This window comes from Pollachius pollachius (assembly GCF_949987615.1).
Source record: "Pollachius pollachius genome assembly, chromosome: 17".
In the NCBI taxonomy this organism is placed as follows: Eukaryota; Metazoa; Chordata; class Actinopteri; order Gadiformes; family Gadidae; genus Pollachius; species Pollachius pollachius.
Genome location: NC_136950.1, coordinates 19,265,924 through 19,280,923, shown reverse-complemented (window position 1 = coordinate 19,280,923; position 15,000 = coordinate 19,265,924). Strand labels below are relative to the sequence as shown.

The window sequence follows — 15,000 nt, the reverse complement described above, 5'->3', positions numbered from 1 at the left end:
CGACCGAGTGGAAGCTGCACACACGGCTCTCCGGTGCTGCCCCCCCGGTTAATTTCCCACCCACCCCCCCCCCCCCCCCCCCCCACTCCCCCTATCCTCTCCAGATGCACACACACGATGTAAACCAAAACGATGCTTTTTTTCTTCTTCCTCGAACACACAATCCGTCCCGTTCCCTCCGTCCTCCTCCTCCTCCTCCTCCTCCTCCTCCTCTTCCTCCTCTCGCTCCTCTTCCTCCGTTAGAATCCGTGAGGAGAAGTGCAGCACACACCGGAAAAACCGCAGGGAGCCAATGCACGCGCGGGTCCAGGTGCTACATGCCGTGGACGGTGGCAACGACACAATCCAGCGGAAAAAGCACACACACGGACACACACATGTACACACGCAACTGGAGAGAGGACATTCGAGGCACACGAGTGCACAAGGAATAAGAGCTCTCACGCGCGCGCGCACACACACACGCGTGTAACAAGCGCTCCCGGAATCGCGTTCGCTCTGTGTCGATCTCGAGCGCTTCCCGGGAGTGGCCTGCGCGCGGTGAGCGGTGAGCAGGCGGGTCTCGAGACTGCCCCGCCCACTATGTCACACACACGCACCTTTGTGCAGTGTGTGTGTGTGTGTGTGTGTGTGTGTGTGTGTGTGTGTGTGTGTGTGTGTGTGTGTGTGTGTTTCGATGTGTGTTTGTGCATGCGTGTGCGTGTGCGTAATGACGGTCAGTCTGTAATCCTGTTTTAATGCTGCTGGTTGCGTTTCCACGCAAAGGTCACCTGCACGCGGAACCTTCATATCTAGTGACACCTATAGGGCAATGGTGGCGTCACTATGACACACACTTAAGGGTGATCCGAGTGGACTTATTTAAAAACAACACGAAACGGCAATTTACTTTAAAACCTAATAGCTTGATTAGTAGAAAAATAAAAAATGAAACGCACACAGATTTGTTGCGGGGTTTGGACAGCATCTTCCGTTCCGCGGTGTGTGCGTCGACCTCGCGGTGCATTGATCACACCGCCAGAGGCGTCTTCCAAGTAATTGTGCTATCGCGAATCTAATCATGACGGATCGATACACACCTCCCTGATACCTGCGAAGATTAATCACGAGCTCGTATCATGCTGGACGCGGAAGTGAAGCGCGTCGTGAAGTCTTGGTTCGGTGTCTTCATGGTGGTAACTTCAGGGGAGATATTATATCTCTAATACCTAATGATCAATAGCCTAAAATAAAATCATACAGAAAATATAATCAGTTGTTGTTTTTTCTTAAAACAGTGTCCTAGCCGGTGATATACGGCTGGGTCTCAGTGTGCGAGAATTTGAGGGTTAGTTCCAGAATAAAGGCAGCTCCGACACGCAGGTGAGAACGGCTCACGGATGACCTTCCTGTGGCCCTAAGATGCGTTAAGTTAAGATACGAGTACCATTGTAATTCTTAGGCCTTGTAAGCACTTACTACAAATAATCAGCTAGGGGGAAGATCACTTTTTTTCCGAATTACTTTGAAAATCACTTGAAAAACGTTTCAAAAAGTTTCAATGGAAATAATTGAAATCCAAACATAGTGAGTTTATGTCTTCAATGCCGCCACCTGGTGGGATAATTCAGAACTGTCGCATGGATCCATAGGATATGGACACGGGCTACTTAATATTGATCGGAGAGTCATGAAGAGACGCTCCGATCAATTTGATCAGAGCTAACCCTAACCCTAACCCTAACCCGTCATGAAGAGATACCCTAACCCTAACCCTAAGCCTGGCAATATAACTGCGTGACTCCTATTTTTTTCTCTCTCTCTCCCTCTCCCTCTCACGCATACACAAAAGTACCACTTCAGATAGAGGAATTTAAAGTTTGATGGTTCAGGAATTTCAGTCCACATTCCAAAGGTGTGGTGTGTGTGTGAGAGAGAGAGAGAGAGAGAGAGAGAGATGAGAGAGAGAGAGAGAGAGAGAGAGAGAGAGAGAGAGAGATACAATATTGTAGACCAACAATGTAGTCCATTGTAATTACGTGATTTAATTTAGTTTGCATTAAAATAATCCCTTTAAGTCAGCCTACATTTCATCAAACAGCAATGCATACACAAACACACAAACACACACACACAGACACACACACACACACACACACACACACACACACACACACACACACACACACACACACACGCTATCTCTTTTGGGTCACTCTACCAGATCTATCTTTGAATGTGGTGTTGATTTGTCAAGTCTTTTCGGAGGTTATTCGTTTGATTACTTAAGTCTTTCTATGTTTGAGTGCAGTCATTGATTGGTTGAGTCTTCTCCTTTCAAATCCAGTTAACCTCCAGGGGTACAGACACTGAAGATGTACTAGAGAGAGGGAGAGAGACACTGAAAATGTACGAGGGAGAAGAGAGAGAGAGAGAGAGAGAGAGAGAGAGAGAGAGAGAGAGAGAGAGAGAGAGAGAGAGAGAGACTCACAGACAGACACAGAAAGACAGAGGAGGGAGGGAGAGGGATAGACAGTGAAAGTGAGAATGAGACAGACAGACAGACAGACAGACAGACAGACAGACAGACAGACAGACAGACAGACAGACAGACAGACAGACTAAAACAAGCCTGGTAAGATCACAGACACAGGGCTCAGACAGAGCAGTGAGAGGGGGGTGCGGTGGAGAGATTCACACAGAGACTGTGGCCAGGATAAACGGGGCATCAAATGGAAGAACACATTCAGCAATTTCCTCCAGCGCGCCAGATTGACACCTCCGCTTCCCCCCTGCCCTCCGCGGATACGGTCTCCCAGAGCCGCCGTATGAATGAGACAGAGGAGCGGAGCACAGAGCCGGTTCAGACCCCGATAGCCGAGACCAGAGATGAGTCAAGCCCACTCATCTCAGCGTCCATGTGAAGTGACTGCCGGCCTTCAGGCCCTTTAGTTTGATTAAGGGGTGTCACAACACGCTGAACGGGGGGGCGTTTAGAGGCTGTCACCATCGCGAGACAAACTCGTATGCAGCGACGAAGATCGTCCTCCCCGTGATTCGATTTGAGGTTCGACTGAATTGTTGTCACAACCCCCTAAGCAGTGCGATTCGTCAATGAACCCTGGGGCTAGGGAGCGTCTGACAATGTGTGCCAGTGGAACCAGCGCAGACCACAGTGCCCTGATCCATCTGCCTCGACAGAGCGGGCTACGAACACCGCCCCATTGAGCTGGGGGAAAGTTAAGAAGAATACATACATTGTCAATACATTTTGTGCTCACATTTTAATCATCAGAGGCACTGCGTAAGCATATTTTTTAATCAATAATACACACATTATCATAATATAGTGCATAAACAGTGTATGTGTGTTTATGTGTATGCATTCGGGTTTATGTCAGTCAACATGCTAGTGAGGAGTGAGCGTATAGTGAGGAGTGAGCGTATAGTGAGTAGTGAGAGTAAAGTGAGTAATGAGCGTAAAGTGTAGTGAGCGTATAGTGAGCGTAAAGTGAGTAGTAAGCTTATGACGAGTAGTGAGCTTATAGTGAGGAGTGAGCGTATAATGTGAGGAGTGAGCGTATGGTGAGCGTATAGTGAACGAATAGTGCGCCGTGTGAGCGTATAATGAGCGTATAGGATAACACATGCCCATAAATGGTCAAAAAGCTGCAGGAAGTGTAAGAGAGACAACCAAGTCAGCGAATGGATGTCAACGTTCCATTTAATGGATCATTGCACAGAGACAAAGCCACCAATGGTGCGGTCGCTCTCATGCGAGGGCGGGGCCTGCGACAAAACAAAAATTATTTCCCAAGAAAGTGCAATACAGTGATTAGGAGAGAGAGAGAGAGAGAGATAGAGAAATAACTGGACAAGACAATGGCGTTCAACCTGTCCTGTTTCATGGTCCCGCCCTCTACTGCACACAGGAAGTGATGCAACACAAAATATGCAATCAAGTGTTGCAAAGGATTTCATAATCAAAAGAGTGACCGTTTCCTTATTCTACTAACAGTCCTACTTGGGTTGTGATCCTAGAGAGCCAAAATAAGAGATTAACTATGACAAAAAAATATATATAAATAAATATACCTATAGGTAGTGTCGGGTCATTAAGCAAATTGGACCATCCAACGAGAAACCTAATTTGAGAACCAAGGCAACAGGCAGGCAGAGAGACACAGAGGTAGAGAGAGAGAGCGCGAGTAGCAAGAACAAAGTTGAAAACCGACGTTTCCAGAATTAATTATATTATATTATTCTTGCGCATCTGGAATATACAGTACATAAATCAAACGTTTTACACAGGCACATGGGTCATAACAGCATCCTTTGGTTTTAAAGTAAAGAAGAATGGCAGCTGTTAGCTTATAAGATAGCAGCTAAACATGAACTCAATAGCAACGCTGCCTAGCATAGCAATGCTAACTTTATGCTATAGCATCAATAACGGCCGTGGCCTCATGGTAGCTCGCATGCTACCAGCTAACATCGCATGCAGCTCCACCATAGGGCAGCCCATGCTGACCAATAGGAAGACACCAAATAGGCTGAATTAGCAGCTGGAACAAGTTCATCATCACCATGCGTTAAGTCTCTTGGTAAATGTAGTTCCGACAGGCCAAGGATATGGACTACAAATACCAGGCGTGGCTGGGTAATTTCTTTAAGGCAAAAAAAGGAATGGAATGTGAGGAACGGAGATATGTAATGCATTAGCATCAGGCTAGGATAGTGCTAGCATCCTGGATAGCGTTAGCGGTCGCCTGGTGCTAATCATCTCTCGTCGTTGGCACTTCAAAAGGGTTTTCTGTTTTGACAAAAAATATGAAAAATTATCAGTGGGCCGACTGGTTGGTCCCCCCTGTTCGCTGGCTCTGGTCAGGAGCGGACAGACAGGTGTGTGGGCAGACAGGTGTGTGGACAGACTTCCCCGTCTTCCCGGGGTCCGCCTCTATGTCCTCCCTTTAGTGTCGATATGCAGGCCAGTCTTTAGCCGTTAGCCTCCAACAGCACAGAGTCCCAGAGCTGCGTTCAGCAGCGCTCCGTACGTTGCATAGTGTTAATAAAAACAGTGTAGGGTCAAAGAATAGCAAGAGAGAGACACGGAGAGAGAGAGAGAGAGAGAGAGAGAGAGAGAGAGAGAGAGAGAGAGAGAGAGACAGACAGACAGACAGACAGACAGACAGACAGACAGACAGACAGAGGGAAATGGAGAGAGACAGACAGACAGTTCTTCTGCCACACAGAGGATTCCTTGTATTACTCTTTTCTTCACATACTTTTCCTTCTTATATGTACTTTTGTAAACGTAAATATGTCTCTAGATATATAGTGTCTCCGTCCATCACGGGCCCCTCAGGTCAAGACCAGCTCCAGCCTTGGTCCAGGACCAGACCCAGACCTGGTCCAGGCCAGGTGCAGACCGGGACCAGGTCCAGACCCAGATCAGGTCCAGGTCCAGATCAGGTCCAGACCTCCATGGGTACCATGGCCTCCCGGGAGCCGATGGGGGGCAGCAGGTTCTGCTCGGCGAGGAACTGGAGGGGGAACTGGACCAGGAAGCCTCGGACCCGGAGCAGCTCCTCGGCCGCCTTGGCCGGGTCCTCCTTCTCCAGCCCCGGCTTGGCCAGGTAGCCCTCCAGCTCCAGGATGGAGCGCACGTCACTGGAGGGGAGGCAGCGGAACACCTGGGTGGGGGGGGGGGGGGGGGGGGGGGGGAGAGAGAGAGAGAGAGAGAGAGAGAGAGTTAGGAGACAAGACAGTAGATAGATAGAAAGATGGGAAAGAAAGAGAGTGAGACAGACAGACAGACAGACAGACAGACAGACAGACAGACAGGCAGACAGATGGGGTTAGAGTTGAAAGAGAGAAGAAAATAGAATTAGACTGAATACATAACAGCTGGTTAAGCTTCCCTCATTTAGATCTGAACAAACCACAATCAAAATGAAGAGATTATGAATATCATGCAACATAATGGCTGACAGACAGACAGTGTGTGTGTGCGTGTGCATGTGTGCGTGTGTGTGTGTGTGGGGGTGTGTGTGTGTGTGTGTGTGTGTGTGTGTGTGTGATGGGCTCTCCGGCGCACCCTCTGGTAGATGGTGGCGTTGCGGGCGGAGGTGGCCATCCACACCTCCTTGTAGAAGTGGTCACTGATGGGGTCCGAAACGTCGATGGAGGGGTCGGTGTTGGCCCCCAGGATCATCCTGTCATTGGCCAATCAGAGGGCAGAAGGGACAACAACCAGGAAGAGAGAAGGGAGTGTTGTTAGAGTGACACATCATGACAACGCAACTCTTACATTTCAGACATTGTTTAGCATCTGCACCCACAATACAATCATTTACTTTATATAATTTATCATATAATCCAATATTATGTAAGTCATTAAATCTAACACAACCTAATCAAGTCGCATGTACTCCACCTGAACTAATCTAATGTACTCCACCTGAACTAATCTAATGTACTCCACCTGAACTAATCTTATGTACTCCACCTAAACTAATCTAATGTACTCCACCTGAACTAATCTAATGTACTCCACCTGAACTAATCTAATGTACTCCACCTGAACTAATCTAATGTACTCCACCTGAACTAATCTAATGTACTCCACCTGATCTAATGTAATGTACTACGCTGTTCTATTCTAATGTATCTAATCTAATCTAATCTAATGTCCTCCACCTGAAGCACTCCAGCCGTATCCTGAGGGCGTAGGGCCCGGCCTGATAAACCTCTCCGTCCATCACCGAGGCCACCATCTCTGAGTCCTCCACGATGACGGCCACCTCGCTGTCCCTCTTGCCCAGCATGCTCCTGTCGTTGATGTTGGCGGAGCCTAGCAGACGTGGAGCGAGAGTCATGAAGCGGAAGTGCGCCGAAAGAGGCAGTTCGGAAAATCACAAGAGAGGGCGCCATAACACTACACGTTTGGCGCATTTTGTTAAATATTGTTCGCATTTATCGTCCTTTCGATAAACAAAAACAATCTCTGAAATAGTAGTCCAATAGTATGTGTAATATAACATGAATGATAATAATAGTGAATATATAAATCAGGACTGCATTGAGCCATAGTTCAACTGATTATTAGTTAGTTATTTTTTGTGTTTTTATTATTCAATTTTTTGGGTATCAATTGAACAACTGAACCCCTTTAAGAATGGGGTCGGGTTCGGCAGGGCAGAGATGGGGGCCGTTTCGGTTTACCGATGATGACGGTGTTGTCGTCGGCGATGAGCATCTTGCTGTGGACGTAGATGAGCTCCGTCACCAGCTTCCCCTCCAGCGCCGCGTGGGTCCGCAGACCAGTGATGGAGATGTAGTTCATCCACTGGTCGCCCACTGGGAGGAGAGGAGGAGGAGGAGAAGGAGGTGGAGGAGGAGTAAGAAGGGATAAGAAAAGGAGGAAGAGTAGAGTAGAGGAGGAGGAGAAGGAGGTGGAGGAGGAGAGGGAGGAGGAGGAGGAAGAGGAGGTGGAGGAGGAGGAAGATGAGAATGGAGGAGGAGGATGGAGAAGGAGAGGAGGTGGGAGAGAGAAAGTGAGAGGGAGGAGGAGTTATGTGGGGGGGAGAGAGGAAGAGGAGGAGAAAGGAGGAGCAGGAGGCCGGAGAGAAAAATTCCATGATCTTCAGCTCCGACACGCTGGTGCCATGCTCACAGGCGGAGCAAAGAGCTACCAGTAGAACACAACTCAAACCAGCAACCGTATCCTGACAGTAAAGCGTGGTGCAGTGTGGACTCACTCTCTCGCTTCAGCTGGGAGATGATGGAGCAGTCCCCTCGAATCATAGTCCTGGGGGAGAGAGAGAGAGAGAGAGAGAGAGAGAGAGAGAGAGGGAGAGGGAGAGAGAGCGAGAGAGAGAGAGAGAGAGAGAGAGAGCGAGAGAGAGAGAGAGAGAGAGAGAGAGAGAGGGAGAGGGAGAGGAGAGAGAGAGAGAGAGAGAGATCTAATAGTTACACAACCTTTCCCACACGGCTGCTCGCGGCAACACAAGCCTTTGTGTGTGTGTGTGTGTGTGTGTGTGTGTGTGTGTGTGTATGTGTGTGGGCGTGTGCGTGTGTTTGGGAAGGGCAGGATATTTACTTACCATCTTTACCTGATAAAGTTACGCTTTAAAGGATTACACATATATGAACAGAACACACACACAAACACACACACACACACGTGTGCAAACACACACACACACATACGCGCACAAACCGACGCGCGCACACACACACACACCAGTGCAAACACACAAACACACACGCATGCACACGCAAACAACCCTGCAAACACACACGCACTTAAACGCCCATGCAAACAAACGCACGCGCGTGCGGACACACACACACACACACACACACACACACACACACACACACACACACACACACACAGACAGACAGACAGACAGACAGACACACACCTGTAGTTGAAGTGCATGACGGCCTGGATGGCGCTGCCCCCCCCATTGTTGATGTCCCCCTCGAAGCCGGGCAGAAGGGGGGTCACCACGTACACCCGGTACTTTGTCCCCTCCCTGGACACACACACACACCGCCACACACACACACACACACCGCCACACACACACACACACACCGCCACACACACACACACGTTAGTCACACAGATTCCTAAAAAACAAAACACAGAATGCACTATTCGACCAATCAGAATCGAGTATCCAACAGCGCTGTGGCGTAACATGCGGTCACATGCACACACATACCCGCCCACCAACTATTCGACCAATCAGAATCGAGTATCCAACAGTGCTGTGGGGCAGCATGCGCTCGCTTCTGATTGGTCGAATAGAGCGTTGTCCTGAATGACAACGTGCAACGGGACGTCTACGACTTTTCACAGTTTCCAAAAGCAATCCAGCGGACGTTTCCGTGACAACGTGGAGACAATATGCTCAAAGCACCGCGGGCGAATATTCAAACTTCAGCTGATCAGGTTGATAAATAAACAGTAATGCTATACACCAATGAAACTAATACTGAAAGCCATTGTTGGTTACGGTGACGTAGGCGGGAAAAACCACTGCAGGGCGTACCATTATTGAGAAATAAACGGGACGCCCGGTCACACCAAGCCCCCGCCCCCAACCCGGAATAAAATCCCTTTCCAATAATGGGAGGGACACCCCATTGTGGTTAACATCCACACACACATTCCAAAATGCGGCCCAACATTCTACGCTAACATCCTAGAAACGCTCAAGGTTCCAATGTTTGTTTCAGTTAAAACCTTTTTTTTTCTCATTTCATAATTTTTTGTTAGGGTTAGGTTTTCTTTATATGTTTGAAAGAAAATCTCACTATTTAATTTCTAAGCTTCAGATCCCGTCCACCACATTCACACGCCACACCCCACAGCCTCAGTTCCTTTATCTTTTGTCTTTATTCAGGATCATTGATGCGTGATTTTTCACCAACATCTTCCCCAAAGGATCAACGCATAATGCTAAACGTTATCTTATCCCCAGGTGATATGTTTGCTTACATATGTGGTTAGAGTTCAAGTATGACTACGTTACTTGTGTTTTCTATAGAATCGTTTGTGTACATTTCTATGAACATATTGTTCTCCACCTGTGGAAGATAACCTAACCGAGAGTCTATACTTGGCGTCCCTTGTACGCGCGGTATGTTTGCTTCATGTATCTGAACACAAGTTGAGTCTCTCCGTGAGATACTACCTTGAGTCATGTTGTTTCCCCAGCTGGTGGCATGGCTTACAGAGACGATCCAGAACAAAAGAGCTCACACACATCAGACGACGCTGATACAGAACGCATGCAGAACAATCTGCCTTCAGAGGTACAGGACTGAGTTAAGTCACAACCTTCTTATTCAATAATAGGAATTGGTATTCACTTCTCGCCTGTTAGGAGACACTTCTGAGGAACCCATCAGACAAGAAGGAGTGTTGCGTAAATAAGGGACTCTTCTGTGTAGAGCTCAGCAGAAGGGGCGGTAGGGATTTGGTAGCACTGTGTTTAAAGGACGTGATTGTTGCTCTATTTACTCTGGATGAAAAAAGTCCAGGCGTAGAACTCAGTGTGCTCTGCGTTCTCAGACAGGCAGAGATTTAAAAGAGAGATGTCCTGAACTGGAGTTTCAGTGAGTCAAACCGGGTTTGAGAGCGATATCTTCCTGGCGACAGATGACCAAATGATTGTTTGACAGATGACAGATGATGGACAGGTAATCGACGAAGAGAAAGAGACAATCACGGAATAATCATAGGAATAATAATTGTGGCTTAGAATCTCATGGGGAAGGATCCATTCCTTTTGGCAGATGGGAATGGGAAGTCTCAAAGTTAACGCGGTCAGAAAGGCACTGGATCAAACTAAAAACAATGGCAAACACTCAAATGCCCTAAGGTGGTAGATGATGTGGCAAGATAAAAGCTGAACAAAAGCTATATGCAAATTATTCTATTACTATTCTATTATTCTAAACTATTAAACCCAGATTGAAAGTCTCATACTAATTTGCACATAACCATACAAGCGACACTTCATTCACTAACAAAGAGATCCACCTTGCCTAATGTGAACCACCTTTGGATGAATCACCTGGTTGAATGAATCATTGAATATTTTTCAAGCATTTCTTCTGAACGATCTTAATCCTGAATCGACAGTTCCATCGGCTCCAACCTTTGTAAAGCCCCCATGGTCAATGTTGACCGATTGATTAGCTTTCCTGCTAAATCTATTTGAAACGGATTTCATATCCAAGCCTGGTGGTTCATTGGCATTCAGAACAGACGTGTTTACCTCACAAAGACTGACCACTACTGCTGCAACGCCTCGAGCCAACCAGGAGAGGACAGCAGAGCTCGCTGTGGAAGAGAGGACTCTCTCTCCGTTCCTTTGCATCGGAAATCGAACCCCGGCGGGATAGCGGGAAAACCCGAGGCGGGCACCGTCGTCATGACGACTCGGCCGAGGAACTGCGAGCTCTGACTCATCCCGTCATTAGGTGACACGGGGACGACAAAGAGAAACGCGGGGAGGCGCGGAGAGGTGGTTGGGGTGGAGAGGCGGTCAGGGTTGAGAGGTGGGGGAGGAACAGGTGTCAGACATGTCTGCTCAGGTCGCAGAGGTGACGGGCTGAGGGCGTGTCGACTCGGCGCCGGTGAAACCCTCTGTGCAGCGTACACTGACTCGCGTTACACTTCCCTCCTTGGACATGACTTCAGTCCACTTTGGCAGCGGTGTGGTTTCAGAGCAGCGGGTGTGAGACCATCTCATCAACACGTTGGGACGTAAGTCTCACCACGACGCATGGTGGCAGAATGGATGGTGTTCAGCACATAGCCCTTGAGGGTACCTCCCTGTAAAGCCATGCTATGAAATTCAGGGCATTTAGCACTCGCTTTTATCCAAAGCGACTTACAATAACTACATTTGTCAGAAGAAAGAGAAAGAACAATCTATCACTGTCGGTACAGTAAGGATGTTCATAGAACCAGGATTAGCAATCGCTAGGTAAACCCATTCCCCGTATACAACAAAGATAGCTAGTTGTTACATAATCATGTAACAACATCGTCGGCATAGCAACACAGTCAGGGAACCCCCGCGACACAACAACCTACTAAAACGTAAACCCTTCTCCTGAAACCATACATAACGCTGAGAGAGACAGAGATGGCGACCCGGGTTCTAAACCCCTTGACCTATATTGGGTAACCGACAACATAAATAATGGAATGCGCCCGGCAGAGATAGCCTTATCTCTGTCCCTCGCACGAAAGGTGTAGGAAGGCTGCAGGTGTAAGAGGAATTCACACAGGCTGATGTTATGAGGCCCGAGCCTCCATCTTGGATCAGAGGGGAGTCTGATCCAAGATGGAGGCTCAGGCCTCCGAACGGTAGGAACAGAATTTCAGTATGTTTTTTTCTCACCATTTATTTTTTGGCAATTATTTGTTGTTTTCTAGTTTCCTTTCCTTATGTAGAGAAGAGGTACAACCCTCCTTTTTTCTAGGTGGTCCTTTTACGGCAAAAGAGGGGAATTGTTGAATTGCGTCGCGTTTCGTCAAGAACCTAACGACATCCTTCTCCGAAGGCTCTCTACTTCTGCACCACACACTTACTCACATATTTCGGTATCATCAAGGATGATACTGTTGGGTGTTTTCTATGAAATACTCTCAGTTAGCCGCATGCGGTGGTGAACAAACTCTTCTGTGTACGTGTCTCTTTAGCTTCACTCTTATCTGATGGTTGGGAGTCTCTCAGTTCCCTCACTAAAGGGGGGGGGGGATAACTGTTGAGACTCTTCATGCCAGGGGCGTGATCATCCCTTGAACCAACTGTAGATCAGCTTGTGTGTCTGAATAAACGTAGAATGTCTCAGAGTGATTCTGCCTCGGGTCACACTGATTCCTCAGCCCGCTGCCCTGCTTACAGAGACGATCCAGAACCAGAACTCACACTCAACGGGCCACAGACAGGAAAGGTGTGCGTAGCACTTTTTTGTTTGTGTGTGTGTTACGGTGTATGTTTCTGTTAGAGAGAGATAGAGAGAGAGATAGAGATATAGAGAGACAGAGAGAGAGATATAGAGAGAGAGGTAGAGAGAGAGAGAGAGATAGAGAGAGAGAGAGAGATAGAGAAATAGAGAGGCAGAGAGAGAGAGAGATAGAGAGAGAGAGAGAGATAGAGAGGTATAGAGAGAGAGAGAGAGACTGGTACCTGAGAGGAGCCAAGTTAAACAGTTCAATCAATAGCTTATTCCATTAGCCATTAGGAAGTCTAAATGGGCCATGTGTGTGTGTGTGAGAGTGAGTGAGTGAGTCAGCGAGTGAGTGACTGACTGACTGACTGACTGACTGACTGACTGGATGCGTGTTTATGTTTACTTGTAGGCTTTGATGATGCGCTCGGCGATGGCGTCGCCAATCTTGTTGAACACGTGTCGGTTGTCAGCGCAGCTGATGAAGAACTGATTCTGGGGACAAAAACACAGACCAACACCATGAACACCAAGGAATCGGGTTAAATCAAGGTCCTCAGCCACTGCTGGACCCAAGACAACAACCTTTGACCCTTAAAGACCATTAAAGACCCTTAAGTTTACTCCAACTTCCCCGCTTGATTAAGACATTAAAGCACATCACAGGAGCCAGAGGAACACTTAAGTGCTTTCATTAATCGTCATGGCAGCAACGCGCCTCTCCGGACCACAGCGCTGGACTGCCCTGAACACACGTCAGGCGATTATTTACTCTTTAGTCAATCTTTGGCAAGCTTTGCCCAGCAGGGCTAGCTCTGAGTTCAGACTCCTGTCATTAAGGAGCAGGGAAGGGTGGCGAGGATGTCTGGGTCAAAAAGGCGCCTACCGGTTCCACTGCGGACAATGGGTATCGAACCCAGAACCGTTCGCACGGGAATCAAACGCCACACACATACCTTGACCCGGCCGCCCCAACCCATCACACAATGGAAGCTCTGACTCACTCCCGGCACAAAACACAACTAGAGCTCATCGGTCCAGAACTAAAGAAACCACCTGGTCAGCTCCTCCCTGGCAGGCCTCCATTCACCTCCACTAGGCCTTCTGTTTATTCAATATAATACCGATTGATAAAGTCAGTCAGTCAGTCAGTCAGTCAGTCAGTCAGTCAGGACTGTGGCTGAATGGGTGGCTCCCATTCTGCTGGGCTGAGGCTTCTCTTAGGAGGGACAACCTTTGAGGAATGGGCTAGAAAGGATTTGATTTCACTTTTAAACTATATAATTAGTGTTGGCAAGATTTATTTTAGACCACACTATGAATCTATAAACAACATTTGTTATGGGGATGAAAATGATTCAGAGCTGATCATTGTTATAATCCCATCATTATTATAATCCCCACCACCCAACCCATTAGACCCACTGCGTCCCTCTGAGCCGTACCTCTATGTAGATGAAGTGTTTGCTGTTGGTGATGACGTGGACGTAGGCGTTGTGGATCGACTCCTCATGGTACTTGATGCCCGCCGACCAATCACACGCCGAGCGCAGGACCTGGGCCAATGAGATGCAAGCAGGTGTTTTTAAAAGACAACAGCATTTTATTAACCTCATATTATGCTTAGTGTAATATGAATAGAATAGAATACTAGAGCAAGCCAAGTTAGTAAACTATCTTACAAAGCATAATAAAAGCTAGCCAAGTTAATCTACATACACTTATCTAAACGATGTAAATAAGCCATCATACAATGCATAACAGCTAGCGAAGAGAATCAACATACACATACACAACATTACAACAAGCTAAGTAAATGAACCGCCTATCATACAATCATAAAACATGCTAGCCAAGTTAATCCGCATGCACTACTGTAATCTATGTTAGTATAATAAAATATTAGAGGAAGCCAAGAATCTAACTAAACATGACAACAGCTACCCAGCTGGCTCTACCTAGACCCCTAAGGCTGAAGCCGATGCTTCTGCTTCAGGACATGGTGTGGGGGAGAGGGGTGGGCCCAGCATGGAGGGGTTCTTGGGTACCTGGACTTTGGCCTGGGTGCAGTCGGGGACCTGGTAGTGGATTTCCCCGGCGGTCGTGTGGGACTTGGGAAGCAGGAAGGGGTAGGTGAGCCCGCGATACTTTGGCTTCATTTTCTGGGGAGGGACAAGGATGGACCGATTAAAAACCCTCACCCTACATCAGCATGGAGTATTAAACGGTTTTATTCAGGGGAAAACATGTGATGCTTCACAGTCAAAACATTGATGTGATACATTTCCATTGAAAAACGTTTCATAGATAAAACATTGTACTAAATGTATTTACCTTAATATATTTATGCAATACAATAGTTTAATATTGTTAAGAAATTGATAACTGGAGATTTTACCCAATAAGCAGCCATGAATAAACTCTTTTGTTTGACCATATTTTCTAAGTCCAGTGACCACTGACATCAGGTTCAACCTTCCCCTGTAAACACCCCCTTCTACTCCGTTACCCAAGATGCAACTGCATGACCTCTGA

General features: G+C 47.4%; 1 protein-coding gene across 1 annotated transcript in view; it reads right to left on the bottom strand.

Annotated features, from left to right (window-relative positions):
* Nucleotides 1-3,685: 3,685 nt before the first annotated feature.
* The window catches only part of pld1b (phospholipase D1b), a 32,385-nt gene continuing 21,070 nt past the window's right edge, over nt 3,686-15,000 (bottom strand). Inside the window, 9 exon segments of the mRNA XM_079754701.1 lie at nt 3,686-5,672; nt 6,077-6,194; nt 6,679-6,832; nt 7,204-7,338; nt 7,740-7,789; nt 8,409-8,522; nt 12,872-12,960; nt 13,911-14,021; nt 14,514-14,627. Coding sequence (XP_079610827.1) covers nt 5,448-5,672; nt 6,077-6,194; nt 6,679-6,832; nt 7,204-7,338; nt 7,740-7,789; nt 8,409-8,522; nt 12,872-12,960; nt 13,911-14,021; nt 14,514-14,627 — 1,110 coding nt within the window. The 3' untranslated portion in view covers nt 3,686-5,447.